Below are 20157 nucleotides of genomic sequence, written 5' to 3' on the forward strand. Positions count from 1 at the left end.
CAGGGCTCTATGCCAGGTGTGAGACCCCGAAACACTAACTTGCCGAGGAGGGCCCAGCTCTACATCTCTCGGTCTATGATACCCAACCCCGCGACTCACTGTCTGCCAGGCCACTCTAGCCCTGGTGTTCCACATGCCATCTGACCCTGCCCAGAGAAAGTTCCATACTAGTCTTCTGAGCTGTCCCATGCACCCCCTATGGAAACACCAACGAGATGCGATGTACCAGGATTTGACGAGTAAGACCTAATTGACAACTAGAGCTCTGTCTCCCAGGGATAGTTTGGCCAAGCTCCAATACAGAAGCTTGCATCAGAGACTCTCTAGAACCGGAGCAACCTGCTACTCTGTCATGGTATCCAGTCCCACCTGGCACCCTAAATATCTCATAGTCTATCCGCATGGAATCCATATGAAGCCGAGGGCTGCCCCCCAATCCCAGATCGCATGGACCTCCTCCGTGCCTATGAATAAACCTACAGATTTATTCCAATTGATCCATGCCCCTGAGCCCCCCTGACCCGTCTCGAGGCTCTCAACTGATCCCTCCACAAACAGAGCTGTGTCGTCTGCAAACTCCGCATCCAGTAGCTCGTCCTCCTATCGAATCAGGAGCCGCATACCTGAAAGACCAACAGCCTGAGAGCGTAGAAAATAACCCATGGCCTCTGCCACAAACAGGAAAAGGAAGGGTGCGAGAGGACAACCCTATCAAACCGAGCGGGATAAAGGAAATGCCTCTCCTATATGGCCTTCGATGGTCACCAGACTGGAACTCCCTACATAGGGGGCTGAAACCCCTCAGATCCATCTCTCTGAAAAGCCCAACCTCCTCATCATTCCCTCCATAAATGACCACTCCACCCTGTTATATGCCTTCTCAAAATCCAAGAGAACGAAGCGAGAGGCTGATCCTCTTCTCAAACCCAATCCACTACCTCCCAGAAAGTAAAAATGTTGCCCAAGATACTGCACTCTTGAACAAAACCAGTCTGTGTGTCGTGGATGATATCTGGAAGGTGGGGCCTCAATCTCCAACTCAAGACCTTGGCTAAGATCTTGTAAGTGGTGTCTAGGAGGGTAATCGGCCTCCGCTGGCGAATGTCCGACCTATCCCCCTCTTTTGAGAGTAAGCAAGTCCAACCGCAACTCATGGACTACAGGAGAGAGGCTGTGTCAAAAATCTCCTGGTAAGCCCGCCGGAGCAGGGTGCAAATATGCTCCCAGAAGAAACAAAAGAAAGTCAGAGTCAAACCGTCCTCCTCGGGGCACTTCTGCGAGGGAAGGGCCTTGAGGGCTTCCCAAAGCTCCTCCTTAGTAAAGGAGGCGTCTAGGCATCTACTCAGCTCGGAGGGATCACCACTGGAACCTGCTCACACACCAACTCTCTGTGCCACAAAAGAAGATGGGGTCTCTTCCTCTGTCTGAAACAACTGTTTGTAGAAGTCTATGGTCATCTCTAAAATCTCCAATCTTCCTACCATTGCTCTCTGTAGCTCCTGGCGAAGAATCAGATACTGAGACTGACTACATGCATGATCGTGAAGCCCATGCACGTTCAAACTCACCACGGTCCAGCTCATGAGGAAGATGTTGAAGAGAACAAAGCCTGCCTATGTGTGGGAGCTTGCTCCAAGAAACGGGACTTTTGCAATTTCGATGGGGGCTTGGATGGTGAGTAATCTATGTCCGTGCGCCTATGAACCAGAGTGGCCACCGACTCGACGCCCACCTTCCGAACCCAGTACATCATGAAAGTCAAGTTTGAACCAAACAACTCTATGAACTACTGCCTCAGATGAATCTTCGCTTCGGGAGGCAATCAGATCACTCCTACTGCCAAACCTGCGCCTGGTTGCTCTAAAGTGAACCAAGCTGGAAGAAAGCTGATGAGCTATAGTTGAGCCACAGGCCCAAGCCATACGGCCCCCTCCACTTGTCCATCATGCAGCATAACTGCTCCTCTATCATGTCATCAAACATATCATGCTCCTCCATCATTCTGTGGAGACAAACTCTAGAACGGATGGGTACGAAAACCGATTACAGTGAATCAGCCCCCTTTCGAGACTGCAGAATGAGAACTATCAGCTCAAGAGACATATGATAGGCATCAGGAATGGCAAGGTTATTCCATGGCCCCAAACGCCAAAACTCCCTTGGTAAGGGACGTCCGGGCCAAAGCTTCGGGCCCGAAACCCGAGAAGGGGACCTGCTGTCCCTTGACTCCTGCCATGAGGCCATGCCGCTCTTAGGGAGGGCTCCAACCTGCTCCTCCAAGGAAGGGACTGAATTAGAGAGCGGTGATGCCCTTGCCCGAGGGTTGAGGGACAGGAGGGGCTCGAGAGGAGGAAGGGGCAGATGGCTCTGCTAAAGCGAATGGAGCAGGGGGAGGGGACGAGGGAGGGTAGGTGAGGAGAGCGATGACCTCCAAGGGGGCGAGTGGAGGGGGGGGGGAGGGAACAGAGGTATCCGGAGGGAGGGGAGGACAAGGGGTGAAGGCTTCAGCGAAGAAGAAGAGGGTGCCCGCTACTGTGTCGGGGCCTGCCAGCGCTACCGCTCCTCCCTTTCCTGAGAGGGTTTCTCAAGGGGAGCCTCTGTGATCGGCACATCCGATTCCTGCTAATGCGGTGTGGCCTCGGTGCACGAGGGAACCGCTACTAACTCGTGCTTTGTCCGCTCCCTCACCATGGTTCTGGCTCGCTGTCTCCGCTTCTTCCGAGTCCACTTGCTCACCTTCTTCTTGCCTTTCACCGGGATCCACTTGCCCTCAGAGGGCGTCAGCTAGGGTGTCTGACGGTACTGTTGGGTCTGTTTGGGAGACTGTTGGGACCTCTCCTCCTACGCCTCTTGCTGTTGACTCTGTCAAACCTGTGAAGGAGGGGATAGATGTTGTGTCTACCCTCTAGGATAGTCGCAGGCTAGGTGTCCCAGCTGTCTGCACCATAGGCACTGCCCTAAGAGCCTAGAGATCTCCAACCTCTGCCAAAGTGAGCCCCCATCCAAGGTCTCCAGAACAATCCCTCCGGGAGAACTCCGTGTTCTCCAAGACTATCCTAAATCAGGGAACCCCATCATCTGCTACTACTGTAGCTCCTGTGGCCAGAGGGTTCTCCAAAACTATACCAAAAGCCCCTCCTATAGAAGGAAGAATGGACTTGTACTCCTTCGGGAGCCCCAAGAATCGAAGCATCACCAAGAAGCAAGGGACATGGTGTGTCGTGTCCATATCATCCACCGTGAAAACGTGATACCAACGGATAAGGTAGACCAAGTGTGGACCCAGGAAAATCGAGCTCTACTCCACAAGGGCCTATGAGGTGGTTGGACAGCTCAGCTGAAGGAGAAAGCCACCCCTTCCATAGATAGTCACCTCTTGGATATGGTCACCCTCTAGACCTAAACTTGCCTGAAGCCACTCTCGAATCTGCCTCCTCGAAGGTGTCAGCCCAACAATCCGTCCTACCACTGCTCTATCCTGAAGAGATTGCATTGCATGCTGAGCCTTTTTCTTGTCTGAGGGGGGAGAGACAAATCTTAACAGATTTGGGAGTCGAGGATGCTGCCATGAGAGCTCCTCTGGCAAGACCAAGGGGTCACCGTCAAGATATTACTGTCCAAAAACAATCACTAACGCGCAGCTGCCACATGGAGGGAAGGAAGAAACCAAAAAACCAGCTTGCCTGAGGAATGCAGGCTAGTCAGACTGCACGTGCAGTCCAAAAAAGTAAAAACCCCAAAGCTTGAACTCGGGGCAAAGCACCTCCCCAGAAACTTCAAGTGTCCGTCACCCGGAAAACCACTACTTGTTCCTGAAGTGAATCTAAGGTGCGAGCTCTCGGTCCGGACTAGCCATACTATCCAGAGTCCAGAAGCCTAGCGTGAGGCTGCCACCAGGTCTAGTGATCCCTAGGGGGGCCACTACTTGCTTGTGCTGTTGTAGGGGCAGCAAGGAGGGGGAACTGTGATCCACCCTCCCCTTCCCAAGGGAGTAGAGACCCCAAGAGGGGGCCATCCCACACCCTTGCAGCCGAACTGCCACCGAAGGGCTGGCTGTTGCACGCGTCTACCAGCTTGGGCCAACCATGGAGAGCAACTAGCGGCTTGGGCCACCAAACAAGTAGGCGAGGAGCCTGTAGCTCCTCCAAGCCTTGGATACGAGCTGGTCGGCTACCTGGAACTGTGTCATGCTAACGAGCGAGCCAAACAGGCTGGAGCCTGCCAGATCCACGACAGGGCTACAGCAGCCCATATGGGCTGCTGTACCAAGAGCTCACTTGCTGATGAAAAACACAGCCGGGGGGGCGTTGAGCTCAGTTGTAGCTTCATGTGTGGCCTGCTTAAAAGGCATTTGTTGTGCTTCCTGCAGCTGTACACTAGCTGGATCATTAAGGCTTGCCTGCCTTCTCCTTTGAGGAGTTGTGGAGCTCTCTTGCTCATGGGTACTCACCATGTTTATGGTTGTAATATTCAGCTGTCAAAAAGTGCAGCAAAGATATCCTTCCACCAAACTACCGAGGCCCACCTCTTGAGAAAGAGTGTGTGGTATCCTGGCAATGGAACCAATGAAACCAGCCTCTAATCACTCAAAGGGCAGTGGAACTAAACCTTTTATTTACAGCTCACAAAGCATATATCACAACCATTAACCATTGCATGATCACCATTTGGCATTTACCCATTTGTTCACAAACAAAACCACTGAAAAAGGGATGGAGGCTAGAATGCCCCTGCTCAACAAACATAGACAAGTGCACCCGATTGGCCCCAAACACCGTGGCGCCCCTTTCGATATTTCTTTATATTTCATAGTGAAATGATTACAAGTTGCATCTAGGAGACCTTCCCTGCAACTGAGCACGCAGCCCCAATTCACTAAGCCTTCACAAGGCTTTCAAGCATAGAACACCATCACATAAGTGCACTTAATCCATAGGCTCAACCCAAAGGCATTCTCTTTTCCGAGTGCAATTCCATTGGCTGTCCAGATGCAATCACACTGCACCCCAGCTGCACTCTTTTTGAGTGGTTTCCAGATGGCATTCACAAAGCTTTTCAAAGCTCCAAAATAAAATCAGCAAAGTACCCAACCAAAGAATGACTCATGTAGCACTGCCTGGGGACCTGTGAGCCAAGAAAGAGGTGGCACACGAGGCCAACATATAGCTTATGGCAAAAAGAAATTGCAGCAGCAAAATCACAACTCACCAAGCCCTCACCGCCAAGAGGACATAGTAGCCAATGCCCAATTGCATTCTCAGCCAAAGAGGAAAGCAAAAAGGTCCAGAAAAAGCCACTTTTGCAAATTCGACCAGCAAAAGAAGTGCTCAGCTCTGCCCGTTCTACCAAACGCACTGAGGGAAAAGCATATCACTATGAAGGGGAGGCAGAGGGAAAGCCATCGGGCCAAACGGAAGTCGAGGAATCCAAACGGGTGAGAAGTTATGAAGAAAAACGGAATTCAGCTGAAGGAGGCTGAAAAACCAGTCCAAAATCTCAACAAAGGGAGAAGATGAGAGAGAAAACCACACATGTGAAGTTTAGAAGGCCCAGGAAGGTCCAGGAATGGCAAAGGAGCATGTAGAAGGCACTAGAGCCACCTGGAACTCTAGGGGGGCCACTGAAGGTACATGGCCCTCTAGGGGACCCATTAAAAATGCCACATCATCATTTCCCAACAACCACTCTTTTAATTCCCTGGAATGCCTTTGGGCCTAGGAATTAATTACGCTTATGTGCTAGGCACCATGCCACGTTTAATTACACATTATTAAGCCCATGCTTGGACTTTTAAAACCAAAGTTGTCACGGTCTTGTAATACATTAAAGTACTTAGAATTTCACGCCCCCGTGACAGTACTAGGTGCAACTTCCTAGATGCACTAAGGGTCCCATCTTTTGGAAATGGACATTGATGCATTTTCCCCAATAAGCAACCCTCACATACATGTTTTGTAAGCTGCATTGTTGCACAAGTGACAATGGCCCCATGTGGAGCATCACTCAAGGACTGAAATAGAGATTTGCAAAAGCTAATGTACTTATAAGCACCGTTGTCAAAATACCACCCTGACTTAGAATCTAAGATAGATAAAGCTAAAGCATGCATCTCTAGATTGTAGTGGTAGGTCACAACTAATATCCACTCAGCCTAAGCCAACTTTGCTGCCTCATGAGAGTGACCATGGGTAGACGAGCATTTGCAATTGAAAGGCCTTGCTGCTGTTTTTTTTTCCGAAGCTATGCGCTTCCAACATTCAAAGATGTCATGGCCAAGCTTCCTCCAATAATTACAGCGCTGCTTCTTCTTCCAGTCAGTGGGAGAAGAAGATGATGAGATACTAGATGAAGGTTTGGGCTTGCTCCCCTTTGCCTTTACCCCTATGATTGGTGGCAAAGGCCTCATCTCCATGAGTAGAAGCAGCCCTATTTTGACAACTCTGGTCCTCCTACACGGTTAGGGAAACAAGCTGATCCAGAGAATAGTGGCTGGGGTTACCCATGGCCACTAGCCTCAATGTTGTAGCAAATCCCTAATATGAGTCATGGAGCCCATCAAGTGCCATACCTGTGAATTTGGGACATGTGTCATTAACATTAATAAGCTGTTCTCTAAAATTCTTAATCTCTGTGAGGTAGGCATCCATGCTGTCCCCTTGGTTCATCTTTACACCATCCAACTGCAAGTGCAAATAGGCAATCTGATAAAGATTGGGCAAAGTGTCCCATGCGGCCTTGGTTATCTTACAAGACCGAATGTGAGGTATAACTTCCGTTTTGCTATTCATAGCAATCACTGCAAGTGTCTGTGCATCTCGCTGATCCCAACGAATCCGTGCGGGTGTGGAAGGCACTGCAGGAGCAGTCGTTAGATGAATGAAAATTGAAAGTAGTAGTGGCTACAGGAACTGCAAATGCCTGTGTTGAGAGACAAGTTTAGTCCTTGATATCAACAGGTGGCGCACCAAGTACAACCACATGGGATAGTTGGTACCATCGAGTCTGTCCTCAGCAGCAAGCATTCCAAATGACTCGTCCAAGCCTCAAGGGTACAATGCAATGAGCTGGCTGCTCAACAGTGGACTGCAAATCGGCAAATGTCAACTCAAAAATAACAAGAATGCTCTGCAAATGTAAATGCCACAAAGGGATGCTCAAACACTAAGCAAAACCGCAAAAGGCTGTCCTAAAAACAAGGTGTCCAGCCAATAAATTGTCCTGCAAAAATCTGTGCAAATAAACACCCCCTACAAAGGGCTGTCCTGTAAAAGTGTTGCATAAATCTGTCCCAATTTATGCACAAACCTGATCCAATAAACCTGAAACGGACGCCCCAAAGCACGCGAGCCGTTGCAAGAGCCCCAAATTCTTACAAACTGAGTGTGTGAGATTGAGAGGACAATGTCCTACTAGTTTGGCAGAAGCCACAATTTCTGAAGAGGGAAAATCTGAAAATTCCCCCAAATCTCACCAAATAAGCCCAATGTCACTGCAGATGCCAGAAATTCCAGGCCAATGTCAGCCAAAACAAAGCCAACTGCTGCAAAAGTTGTTGGAACCGTAAACTGGTAGAGAATCTTGACTGTATGGCTGCCATGTGCGTTGTATGGACTTCCATGTGTCAAAATCAGTACGTGCAGCAAGGCGCCAGCAGTACCGAGTGAATTTTATAGATACCCTCATAAGACAAGAATATATCCAATCTTACAAATTAAGTTTTTTTATAGAACAAGTAAAAGAACAAAGGAAATTTCAAACATATGAGTAAATGAGAAAATTTGAAAAGAAGAAAAAGAACTTAGTAAGCAAAGCTACACTTATGTTCTCATCAGTACAGAAAGAGTTTTGGGAAAAAAATGTGAGATCCATCCGTACAATCGTATGGATTGTATGGACAAGTCGAGTGCGGAACAAGATCACCTATGTACGGATAGGTCAAAAATAGCCCAAAAAAATCAAAATGGAACCTTAAAACGTCAAAAAACAATCCCATAACTGTAATTCAGTAGAGACTGCAAGCTAAGCTTCTTTTCGGCGACAGTTAACTAGCTGGAGCTCCAAATCTGATGTTCTCAGCAGATACAAACTGCAATGACAGCGAAAATCACCAGCAATGGCCTGGGAACAATTGTTACTATGTAAAGTTGAAAGGAGAGCTGAATTTGCAAGTGGAGTACAAAAACAAGCTGTTGTCACCAAAAACGAGCTGCTGGCTATGGAGCATGTGTTAAAGATCAATGCACCCACCTGTGAGCCCCTAATTTGTGGGGAGTCGGGACAAAGGGGCATATGTGTGAGAAGTGCAGCGGAAATGAACGGGAGTGAAGAGAGAGAGAGAGAGCCAACCTCACACACAGCAAACAAGAAAGGAGAGAAAGATGAGAGGAACTACAAGTGATCTCAAGCCAAAACCCCACCAACTGCTGGGGGAAAACCTCTGCTATAGATGCTCAACACTGCTCCACAATGAGATGAAAACAACAATGGAGGGGGGGCACCTATAGCCTCTCCCCCTTCTAGAAGACTCGTAGTACAAGAGGACCAACCCCCCAGCCTAGGGGCCGACCAACCGCGGCAAGGAGCTAGGCCCCCTCTCCTAGCCCACCAAGGGCACCTCCAAAACCAGCCACCGTGGCATCCAAACAGGCCAAAGGGACCCCTAAACAGGGCCATACAAGGCTGACATCAGAGGGACAGGAATCGCGCCACCCAAGAAGCCCTCCAAGACACCAAGGTAAGCTGGATCTGAGCCGCCCTGGTCTACTCCTGGTACATCTGCATGACCCTGGTGCACCCTCTTGACAAGCTGATCAGCCTCAGAGGTAACTAGATACAACACAAGGGCCTGGCAAACACATATGTGAGTAACCACAAGGGCCTGGCAAGCACACAATCCTCCGTCCGGATCCAGAACCACTGCTGGATACTCACTGTTCCTTCGAGTAACCTGCCACGTGTTACTAGAAGGCTGGAATAAACGTCGTAGCAACGGCGGTAGCACAGCCTATTGGTTACTCACTGTTCCTTTGAGGACACCGCCGCCAATAATGACATTTCTGGCCACATCGGTTACAAGTACGTGAAGCCTTGAGTGCTTCCCGTTCTTCAGCTGTCAACTACTTCCATCCTTTCTGCTCAGCTGCCAAAGCCTCAGGTTGACTCTCATAGGTATGATCTACAAATCTCTCCTCTTGGTCAAGCACCATCGGGACCAACTCCTCTCAGGTCAATGCATTCATCCTTCCACTTGTTGTCAAGGACGAAAAGAAGGCTCCATACTGAGAGGATAACTGGGATAGTAGAGTTATGGCCATGTCCTCGGACGATATCTACTTCCCTGCTTGGAGGGTATCTTGCTGAAGTTCCTGTAACTTGTTGATGTGCTCCCACATCGATGAAGACTTCTTGGGATCCAACAATCGCATCTGGATTTTTGGATTTCCAAAGAAACCCTCTTCATGGGAGAGGTTCAATTATACAAGAACGCCAGATACTCTTAGCCACCATCATGTGCTTCACATGATTAATCACCTAAGGAGTCCAGTTAAGGAATATGAACGACCTTACCCTTGCATTGACACGGTCCCAAAGCTAAGACATGGTCTCGGCCTCCTTCTGCTCCAGGATGCCAAGGTTGGACGAAAGGAGATCAGGCCTAGCAACTCCCACCAAAATGAAGTCCGCCAGATCATATGATTGTAACACAGACTCCATCATAACCAGCTAGACTCTATAATTGAGCCCATCCAACTGATGGTTGATCAAGAACGTGGGCAAAACTGGAATTTTTGTCTTGTCCTCTGCCATCTCAGACAAAGTCACCATGAGGGAATGAAACTGAGAAGAGAGGGTGGATGGGATAGAAGGAGAGCAGGGGATGGACGGAAAGAAGGGGAGAAGGAGCTGGATATGGTGATGAAGAGGCTATGAGCCTACAAGACCTTTACACCTCGCTGTCCAGCCCTTCAGAAAATCTCCTTTTGAATCTGAAAACACCCTTCAAGTCTGCGTATTTTCCTTGACTCCCAGACAATCCACACCTCACACAATCGTCCTCACAAACACCTCCGAACAACAGCCCTATACCTCCTCTCTCTGTGCTGGCTCAAAACTCCCTCAACACCTCAGGTCTCTAGCCAACCGTGGCTCTGATACCATGAGAAGTGCAGCGGAAATGAACTGGAGTGAAGAGAGAGAGAGAGAAAGAGAGCCAACCTCACACACACCAAACAAGAAAGGAGAGAAAGATGAGAAACTGCAAGTGATCTCACGTCAAATGTATGCAAACTAAAGAAGGTGGGGTACCGGCTGAAACAGGCCCAAAGAGCGTGATACCAGCGCATCAATGTATTCTTCTCGAAGATCGGGTTGAATCAAAGCCCATTAGATGCGAACGTCTATCTCTTTTCAGAGGGAGGTCAAAGGCTGGTTCTGATCCTATACGTGGATGATTTGATCCTTACCGGTGACCATACCAAGAAGATCTCTCAGGTCAAGAAGCTGCTCATGAAGGACTTCAAGATGACAGACTTGGGATCTCCCCACTACTTCCTTAGGATCGAGGTCAAGCAGAACAAGGACAGCATCTTCATCTTGCATGAGAAATACTGTCAGGAGATACTGAATTGGGTTGAGATGGAGGATTGCAAGGATGCTGTGACACTGATGGAGGTCAGGCAGAAGCTGAGCAGTCATGACTCTTCCGATCTAGTAGATGCTAGTTGGTGGCCAGACTGCTTTATCTAACCAACACCACTGGACATCTCCTTTGTCGTTGGGCTATTGTGTCAGTTCTTTGCGAAAACCAGGGAGAATCAATGGAAGGCAGGTCTACGAGTGCTGAGGTATCTGAAGAGTACTTGCACATACATGAACCAAAGGGATTGAGTTAGGCAAATTATGTGACTCAGATTGGGCAGGTGACAGCAACACCAGGCATTTGACTTCAGGGTATGGTTTGGCTTGCATCAGTGGCCATTTCCTGGCTAAGCAAGAAACAACCCTTAGTTGCCCTTTCTTCTATAGAGGTAGAGTACCAAGCTGCGTGCACTGCAGCATGCGAGATGTTGTGGCTCAGGTGGATACTTGAGGATATGGACGTGATTCAAGAAGCGGCGACGGTAGTCATGTCCGACAACTAGAGTTGCATAGCCAATGGAAAGAACCCAGTATTTCATGCACGGACGGAGCACATCAAACTCCATCACCACTTCGTACGGGAGCTCATCATCGACGACGTCTTGGAGCTGATGTACTATCCCAAAGCCGACAACATTTTTTATGTCTTCATGAAGGCTCTCCCACGGGAGCAAATGGAGCACCTCATTTGACGCATGGGGATCAGCCCACAATTGTGTCATTGAGATGGAGTGTTAGAGATCAATGCACCCACCTAAGAGCCCCCGATTTGTGGGACAAAGGGGCATGATCATAGGGGCTGGGGGGTTCTCAGCTCAGTTTTGTAGAGGGAGGAAGGCTGCAACATAGGAGCCTCCCTGGAGGGTTTGCAGGCTGCAAAGCAGCAGCACATAAGGGCAGCTAGGAGCCCCTTTGATAGGGCTTCCCGGTCGGCCTATTACCCGGCCAAATGGCCTTAATGTGGTCGGTCTAGGGCAAGGGTCAGCCCCCTTCCTAGTCTGCCTGATCTACCCTCATTGGAGCCTATAAAAGAGCACCCTCTATAGAGAAACGATAGGGTTTGCAGTGGAGCGATCAAAAATAGACAATACTCAAACACAACTGAAGAACAGAACTCAAAAAACATAGTGCCTGTCGGTAATATGAAAAACTGAATACAAGAACCTCAAGCCGTCGTGTCTCAAGGACCGTGGCTGAGGTGAATCATAAAGATGATTCCATGTAGAGAAACTGTAGAAAAGATAGCAGCAGAGGGAGCGAAACGCAGTCCTCCGTGTAGCTCGATGATGATGAAGATGATGAAGGGCTGGAGCTGCACTAGGTGATGAGGAGCAGATCTGGAGCAGCAGCTGGAGGTCCAGGGCTAGATCTGGAGAAGATGAATAGAGGGGCAGAGGATGGAGCAGGCAGAACTGGAGCAGAGGAGCAGATCTGGAGTAGGAGGGGCTGCAGCAAAGGATGGTAGAGGAGAAGAGCAGCTGCAGGTCCTGTCTCAGAGAATGAGGGGGAGAGGTAGTCTTTTATACGCCTGACCCAAGCAGTCAGCCAACTGGTCGGTGGGCTGGCCAACAGGTCGGCCAGCTGGTCGGTGGGCTGGTCGGCCAGTTCTGGGTCGGCCTGATTCTGGCCGACAGCATGGCCCTGTTGGCTGCTGGTTTGTTTGCCCCTAAATTGGGGATTGAGGTTGCTTAACACCCTCCCCTCCTCATTTTGCATCAGTCACTGAAGCAACACAGCAGCCTGGAGCAAGAGGAGTATGAGAGTTCTTAGCCTTCTAGATATCCAACCCTTTGCTGGTTTCTTGTGCTCATCTTGAGCTTGTGCCTTGGCTACTATTTGGTGGAGAAATATATCTGAGTTCTCATATTCTCTCTCTTGTATGTGCTGTCTACACTCTATCATCTGACTGAGGTTTTCTCGTGTGGTCTATCCCTTCATTTCCAACAGCCTGAGCTGAGGGGAAGCTAGTAGGAGTCAAGAATACTGCTTTGATACCACCGTTGGGTGCGGGAAGCAATGGAATGGAGATGGAATGAAAGAGAGCAAACAACAAGCTGAAGGAACTGAGAGCACATTGCAAATGGATAATGAAGAAAGTACATGTGGTGGCCCTAAAGTCAACCAAAAGTTGACCAATGAAGTCAACCTAAGGGTTGACTTAAGTCCAAACTAGCCTACAAGGCCATACTAGGGCTACGTGCTAACTGTTTCTACATGGACTTAACATGTTAGGACCTACACAAAAGTAACCATAGACTTTATCCCTGGTAGTACACCACCTAATAGACCTCCTCAAGACTCAACAAGATCATAAGTTATTGCATACAACTTCATAACTCATCATTATATTCTCCAATGTTGTTATCCGTTTAAAAAAGATGGCTCATGGAGAATGTGAGGATTATAGGGCAATTAACAAGATGATCATTAAGGATCGTTTCCGATACCATGAGTAGGTGAAATTTTGGATAGTCCTAAGGGATCAAAAGTTAGATCTTAAGAGTGCACACATTCAGCTCATGCCATCTTTAAGAGAATGATAATCAAATTTTCCCAAAAGCATAGATCTTCCACGAGCACTTCCTTTCATGATACTATAGTAAAAATGACTAAGAACATAGGAAGATGGCTCATGGTGAATGTGAGGATTATAGGGCAATTAACAAGATGGCCATTAAGGATCGTTTCCTATACCATGAGGAGGTGAAATTTTGGATAGTCCTAACTGATCAAAAGTTAGATCTTAAGAGTGTGAGCCATCAGCTCATGCCATCTTTAAGAGAATGACAAGTCAATTTTCCCAAAAGCTTAGATCTTCCATGAGCACTTCCTTTCATGATACTATAGCCATAGTAAAGATGACTAAGAACATAGGAGTAGATTTTGATGCCCTTTGTAAACTATGCCATACTGTTGCGCATAATATTTCGCAACATGTATGTCCTTGCATATTTCCACTGTTGGCTATGGCTTTAATCTCCCCTTGTGAATCCATTTGCATCCAATTGTTCCCTTTGATGGTAGTTCCAAAAACTCCCACATAGTTTGGGTACGAGCACTTATACGTCTAGGTTATATCCAAAAGAGCGGTTGCTTTATCTTGTAAGGGCCACGCCCTGTATAATCTACACTCAAGCCCGAGACGTGCTAACTACTCTGATTAGAAGTGAATGCAGCTAACGTAACAGTCCAAACATTAGGACATCAAAAGCGTCTCTGTCTTAATAGTTCTGTAAATTCCCAATTTGAATTCTGGATACGTGAACTGAAAGGAAACACAAAAAGTGACGCCAAAATATCGCATTCATTTCACCCTTCTCCGTGTGATATACAGGATCAGCCCCAATAACGATCGTGCAATCTTTCAAGTTTCTCACCGAGCACTCGAAACGCCTCGCCTGCTCTACAAAGATACGCAAGCAGGCCGATTATCGTCGGAGACAGAAAGACTGACTTACACCCTGAGGTCAGGACACTGGAAACCGCTTCTACTGAGGTAGTACTCAGCCAATTCGTCAGGAATCTGAAGAAGACAATATGAAGTGAGCGTGCTGGGCAGAATGGATGAACTGGAATTGCATTGAGGAGAAGCAGAGATGCAATACAACGGGAGTGTAGTCGCCGACAGACGAAAGGAAGTCGATGAGCAGAGCATCGTCGTCCCGCTTTGACTCCATATCCTCTTAGTCCTGTGCACTAAGGATTCCACCCCTTTGTGCTTGCGGTGCCACCTATGCATGCCTTAGTCTGCCCATGGTGCATTGAATGCATCTGAACCATGGGCTGGAAGTGTGCAGCTAATGTTGCTTGCCATGAACCGTGGGCATACCCACGGTGGGCTAAGTCTAAGGGGCTTAGCACATGGGAAGAAATACCATGGGAATGGGAAAAGGTGGTCCCATGCATATTTCTATCTAATTACCATCCCACCATGTGCTAACAAAAAAAGAACTAGGGATGGGTTTAGGAGGAAGAGGACACATGGCATCTTTTCATGTGTTTAAGAGGTGGGGACCTTGTGGAGACAAGGACACATGTCATCCTTCCATGTTTTTGAATCCCTAAAAAAAGGGGAACCCATTTTGGCTGCCAGGGTCTAGAGGCCATGGTTCAGGATGGGAGAAAAAGTGGCTACTCCCATTCTAAATCCATTCTAAACCACTTGGTGTAGGATGGGAGTAATGATGACAAAAAGATTCCCATCCTAAACCCATGCTAGCCCCATCCATGTGCTAAGGCCCTAAATACCCTGTAGAGTTCTCCAACGTTACATGTGATTTTTGGTGGGTTACCTCTCGTTCATCAGCCCATATATGGTACGCTGTCCCAAACCACAGGACAAACGACTTGAAAACCCAGCACTATAGTGCCCCAAAATGAGTGGACAATTATTCAATGCTAATTTCTTCATGCAAATCTCAAAAACTCTCAAGCTTCCGCCAATTAGAAGGTACATCACTTTAGCCACGGTACCAAGGTGTATGTCACATCCACTCTAACTAACCCTAAGTACGATTTGCCTATCAAGCGCTTAATCTCTTCTCCTTATGCATAAAGTAGGGAAAATCTCAAATGTGAATTTGCTTTTTGTTCATTAATACATTCATCCGATTGTTATTTTAAAAGTATGGATTTTGTTTTTGTGTTCTATTGAAAGATGATGCAAGCTTGTAAAAGGCTCATCGACCTCCTAAGGGATGGTATAGCAATATTCCCATTACCCATTCCAGCTCATGCAAACATGGAGTGTTTACACTAGAAGTGCAATGGTGGTTATTGAGTATCGGTCCAATTTCAAAAGCAAAGTTAGTGGAAACTCATTGATAATCGTTAGTCATTATTACAATAGTAATAACATGAATTAACGTGAATGCCTTGAAACCAACTTTCAAATATTAATCTCATCACACTTTTCATGTATGAGGCTTCGCGAGCAAGCTTGATGTAGGATTCTCTTAATTTACCTTTACATCATGCTTTTCATCCTCAAAGTGAATACTTGGGACTTGTAAGGTCTATAGATTAAATGCAATAGCCTATAGCTTATTGCTCCTTTTTCCTTCAATTGTGTAGCCATTAATTTCCTCATTGCAAACCCCACTAGCTTACTCATAATGCCATATCTTGGCACAACACATGTACTGAGTATAATTAGAGATGTGCATCTCGTTGTTTTTTACTAATATTATTTTAAATGATGTCACTCTTTGACATTACAGCACGGCTCTTTCACAAGATTCCTTTTTAAATTTGAAAATAAAAGCTACAAAGTGGCTTGTTGGAGCATCGTTACATGCATTGCTATTTAAGGCTCGTGATGCATCAATGCTAGTGGGAACATCTCTATCATCAAAAATAAATAAATCATTATATTAAGAATTGATGACACTATTTCAAGCCTCTTGCAATGTTATATTGGCTTTTGTCTCCGTTGACTAAATTTTACATTCTCTCCTAGTGAAAATGGAAACTATAATTTGGGCCTCTAACGGTGCTATTTTAGCTTTTTTCTCTAGCAATCAAATTTCAAATTCCTCTCCTAGACTTCACCGCTTTCCAAGTTCAAGCCTTTAGTCCTCTCCTCCCATCCTTCATCTTCCAATCTTACATATAGTCACTATCCTATGTCTCATAGCTTATCCCCCAACCACTTCTAGTTTTGATCTTATATCTCATAGCCTCTATTATCTTCTATCCCTTTAACGTCTCATACATATTTGAATTTAAATTAGTATCTTTTCACCATTTTGTATGGCTTATTTTAGAATCAAAATGGTACTCTCCCTCTTGTCCAAATCTTAAACATAAGGTGAGCTCTATGCGATGGACATCCTCTATGTGGATCTATAAGGTAGTATATGGCATTACAAGATGTGTTTTATGCATGTGTATGCCTTTTTCTCTATGCCATGTGTGTGTGTATGTGGAAGATAAGACGAAAACCTATTTTGTATAGTGAAATGACAAAAGATAGAGGACAAAGGAAAAGAGAGAGCATTTTATAGAGTTAAGGAAGAGTTTGAGTAAGTAAGTTAAACACCTACTTAAATTATGTAAAAGAAGTACATAACAGTTTTGGTAAGAAAGGACAAAATGATTTTGCAAAAACAAGGTTTGTACCTCAGGATCATTAGAGGGAGTGATCTGCAAAAACCAACAAGTCGGAGATGATCATTTTTTATTCCAGTCGATGGAGTAGTGTGAGGTATCATCACTATGTGATGTTTTTCTTTTGGGAGCCGATGTGGCAAACGAGCTTGGTTGGGAATCTTTGACATGGGAGGTGAGAGAGGGATTACTATGTGGGGAAGAAGGGATACTTTTATGGAATTTAGGGGTGTCTTTTGGGGGGGGGGACTATGTCTTCTTTTGGGTGGAGGGGGGTTGAATTTAGAAGTAGAGGAAACAGAAAGAATGCTGAGGGCTAAAGAGGGACCTGGGAGGTTGAGAAAGGAGGAAGGGAGGGAGTTTATCTGAAGGTATGAAGGAAGAGGGAGAGGAGGTAGGAACGATCAAGGCATGCTAGTTTCTTTATGAACTTGCATTCAAACGAGGTAAGATAAAGGTGACACCAAAGAGGAGAGCAAGAGGAACCCATAGGGATTTAGTTTGGTTCTAACAACATGGGCGAACCTAAATGATACAAGAGTCAAGTAGGAGGTGGTTGTAAATGAGAAAGGTATTGAAGCAGTAGAGGGTTTTAACCTTTGTTGATTTAGTGAGATAGAAACAACCATTTGTTTTGAAGAATCCCTTGAAACCTAGCTTGGTATCAAGCTTACAAAAGTAAGAGAGAGAAGCCATGAGACTAAAGGTGCCATGGTGGGGAATGACTTCATAATAGTTTGCAATATCAGTAGAGTAGAGGGAGTGGATCTCTTTGGTAGATTAACAATGAGGAACTATAGTTTTGAATCGATGCCCCATAGAATATTGTATTAGCATTAAGGAAATTTGTATAAGTGGCAGGGAGTTGATCTCCTTGAATGGAGATGACATTTTTAAGCTCCTTGAGTATGGAAGCAATAAGGTCAATGAGAGAGGAGAAGATACAATTTTGTGCATTGGTAAGCCAATGAAAACCGTGTTTGTGTGCTTCATAAGCACACATGAGAGAAGGGAGGTTACTAGAATTGTGAGGAAGCCTAAGGGAATCAAGCATGCTTGAAATGGATTTTAGGGCGATAGAAGGGGCTGCAGTTTGGGATAGAAACTCGAGTGAGTTTATTCTAACCAGAGTGAGATTTTGTACTAAATATTTGCAAAGAAAAATGGGTGTTTGGGATGTCTAAGCCATTGATAAAACATGGTTTGAAAGCCATGTTATCTCATCAAGAAGAGTTTTGTTTTCTAGAATGCATTGTTGGATTTTAACGTCGGGTAAATGAAAAAAAATCCTTTTCCAAAAAAGGTGGGAGAGTGTTGATTCGTAAGTAATCTAATCCAAATTGAGGTGATAGGAATGTGATTAAGGCCAAAACGAATGTGAGAAAAAAGAAAGGGATGATGAAAGAATTTGGGGTCAGAGGTGCAAATATGCAACTAATCATTGAAAAGTTTGAAAAAAGGAATAAATCTCTTGAGTGAGTTATAGTGATAGGTGGAGTTAAAGGAATTAGCTAAAAAGGTGAGTTTGGGTTTGTAAAGCAAGGATTTGAGGGGTGGAGTGTACTTCCAACTAAAGGAGAATGAGTCGAAAGTGTGGAGAATGTCAGGACAAGTTCATCTTCTTAATGAGGTAGGTACACTGTACATACGGCCTAAAGACGTTCCAATAATTATTGACATAATAATTGTCATTTTTATTTGAAGAGCTATGGTCATTCCGATTAGCACCTTTTGAGCGAAAGAACATTCTTTGGTGAGGCCACATTTAGAATGGTCAATAGAGTTTAGGAAAAAGTGGGTGTTAAAGAAGTAGTTTGAGTTAAGATGTTGACGTCCTTCATAGGTGTCTTCCTTGCATTGATCAACCTCTTTAGATGAGAGGTTGTAGATGAAGGCAAGGAACGGAATGGAAAAGGGTGCTAGAGAGCTAAGGTTATCAAGACACCAAATCCTATGATCGACAAAAGGAACTCTCATTTTGATGTGTTTGGGAGGAAGAAGGGGCACACAAGAAGCGACATCCTTGAGTTCTATTCTGTCAAGAGGATTAGGCGATTGTGAGAGAGATTGGGAGAAGGGTTTTGAAGGAAGCTTTGTCTTCAGGGGATAAGAGATCAAGGTTAATAAAGCAATGAAAACTAGTATTGGAAGGAGCTAAACTAGCAGTGATGGGGAGGGGAAAGGCACCGTTCAAAACAAGGATGTTGTTTGGCAAGGTTGGGTTGATAGTATGATACTCATTCAAGGTACTGGTATCATTGAGATTAATAGCAGCAAGGTTTGAGGCAACTCTTTCAAGTCTGGCGAGGGTGCCATCACTTTTGCTATGCGAAAATTTAAGAAGTTTGATCCAATCATTAAGGGAGAGAGATTTAACGAGTAGTGGCACGTTTTTAAAAAGGGCTTCGAGATCTCATAAAAAGAACTCAGGTTGCTGGAACATGAGAGTACCACTTGGGAGGCAGGAGGAGTCGCGAGTGGGCTGTTGAGAGACTTGGACTGGAGTGTAGCATCCCATGAATGCTTTTGAAAAGACAAGAAGAGGATTAGTAACATAATTAATGTAAAAGATAGGTAAAACAAGTTTAATGAAAGGAGTCAAGAAGCCAAAAAAGACCTTAATAACTTAAGTGTACTATATGCAACTGTCCAGAGTTGCAGGGGAAAGGACGTGTGTGGAAGACAAGACAAAAACCACCTTTTACATAGTGAAATAACGAAAGATGGAGGACAAAAGAAAAGAGACAACATTTTATAGAGTTGAAGATGAGTTTGAGTAAGTAGGTAAAACACCTACTTAAATGATGTAAAAGAAGTGCGTAAGAGTTTTGATGAGATAGGACAAAATGTTTTTGCAAAAAAATTTGAGCTAGGAGAAGTCCTGGCAAGCGCCACTTTTATTGAAGAGGAGAGTCTGCATACTATTGGAAGGACAGGGTGCACAGAGTCAGGCACAGTCTACATTGGAAGGAGGCGTAGGCAATGATGAAGGGGGAACTGGGTGTCACTCGCATGGGCTGGGGAATTCCCCGAAACCAAACACTAGTGTAGAAAGAGTGCTTGGGGCTCGATGGATGTGACAGAGTGGGTAGTGCACAACATGAAATGAGGGGAGGGCAACTTAGGAAACCACAAGGGGAGTAGAGTGAAAGGTTAGAGAGGTTGTAGTGGGTAGAGCTAGTTGGTAGTTAGGCCTTATATAGTCAAGGGAGAAGGGTAGTCGAGGAATGGAGAGTCGGGAAGGTGGGAAGTTGGGAAGAACGAGGGAGTTAGAAAGGCATGTGCAGCACGCAATGTACCTGTATTAGCAGTCGGGTCAGCACAAATCACAGTGGGGGAATCGGGGGCCACGTGTGGGTGTGCGAGGGGGGTGAAATTAGGACTATTGTTACTAAGTTTTGGTTTAAATTA

General features: G+C 46.0%; 1 protein-coding gene across 3 annotated transcripts in view; it reads right to left on the minus strand.

The window, feature by feature from the left end:
• TAFII15 (TBP-associated factor II 15) overlaps nt 1-14423 on the minus strand; it is an 81700-nt gene extending 67277 nt beyond the window's left edge. The window contains exons 1-2 of one of the 3 annotated variants that reach the window (XM_087388727.1): nt 14244-14423; nt 14097-14161 (exon numbers count right to left, since the gene is read on the minus strand). In XM_087388727.1, the coding sequence (XP_087244853.1) occupies nt 14097-14161; nt 14244-14315 (137 nt within the window). In that variant the 5' untranslated portion in view covers nt 14316-14423. The remainder of the gene's footprint in view (nt 1-14096; nt 14162-14243) is intronic. The other 2 variants (XM_087388726.1, XM_087388728.1) reach the window with 2 other exon arrangements.
• Between the last annotated feature and the right edge of the window lie 5734 nt (nt 14424-20157).

This window comes from Dipteris shenzhenensis, chromosome 17 (assembly GCF_047967505.1).
Source record: "Dipteris shenzhenensis isolate YYH24624 ecotype China chromosome 17, Dip_SZ_1.0, whole genome shotgun sequence".
NCBI classification, from domain to species: domain Eukaryota; kingdom Viridiplantae; phylum Streptophyta; class Polypodiopsida; order Gleicheniales; family Dipteridaceae; genus Dipteris; species Dipteris shenzhenensis.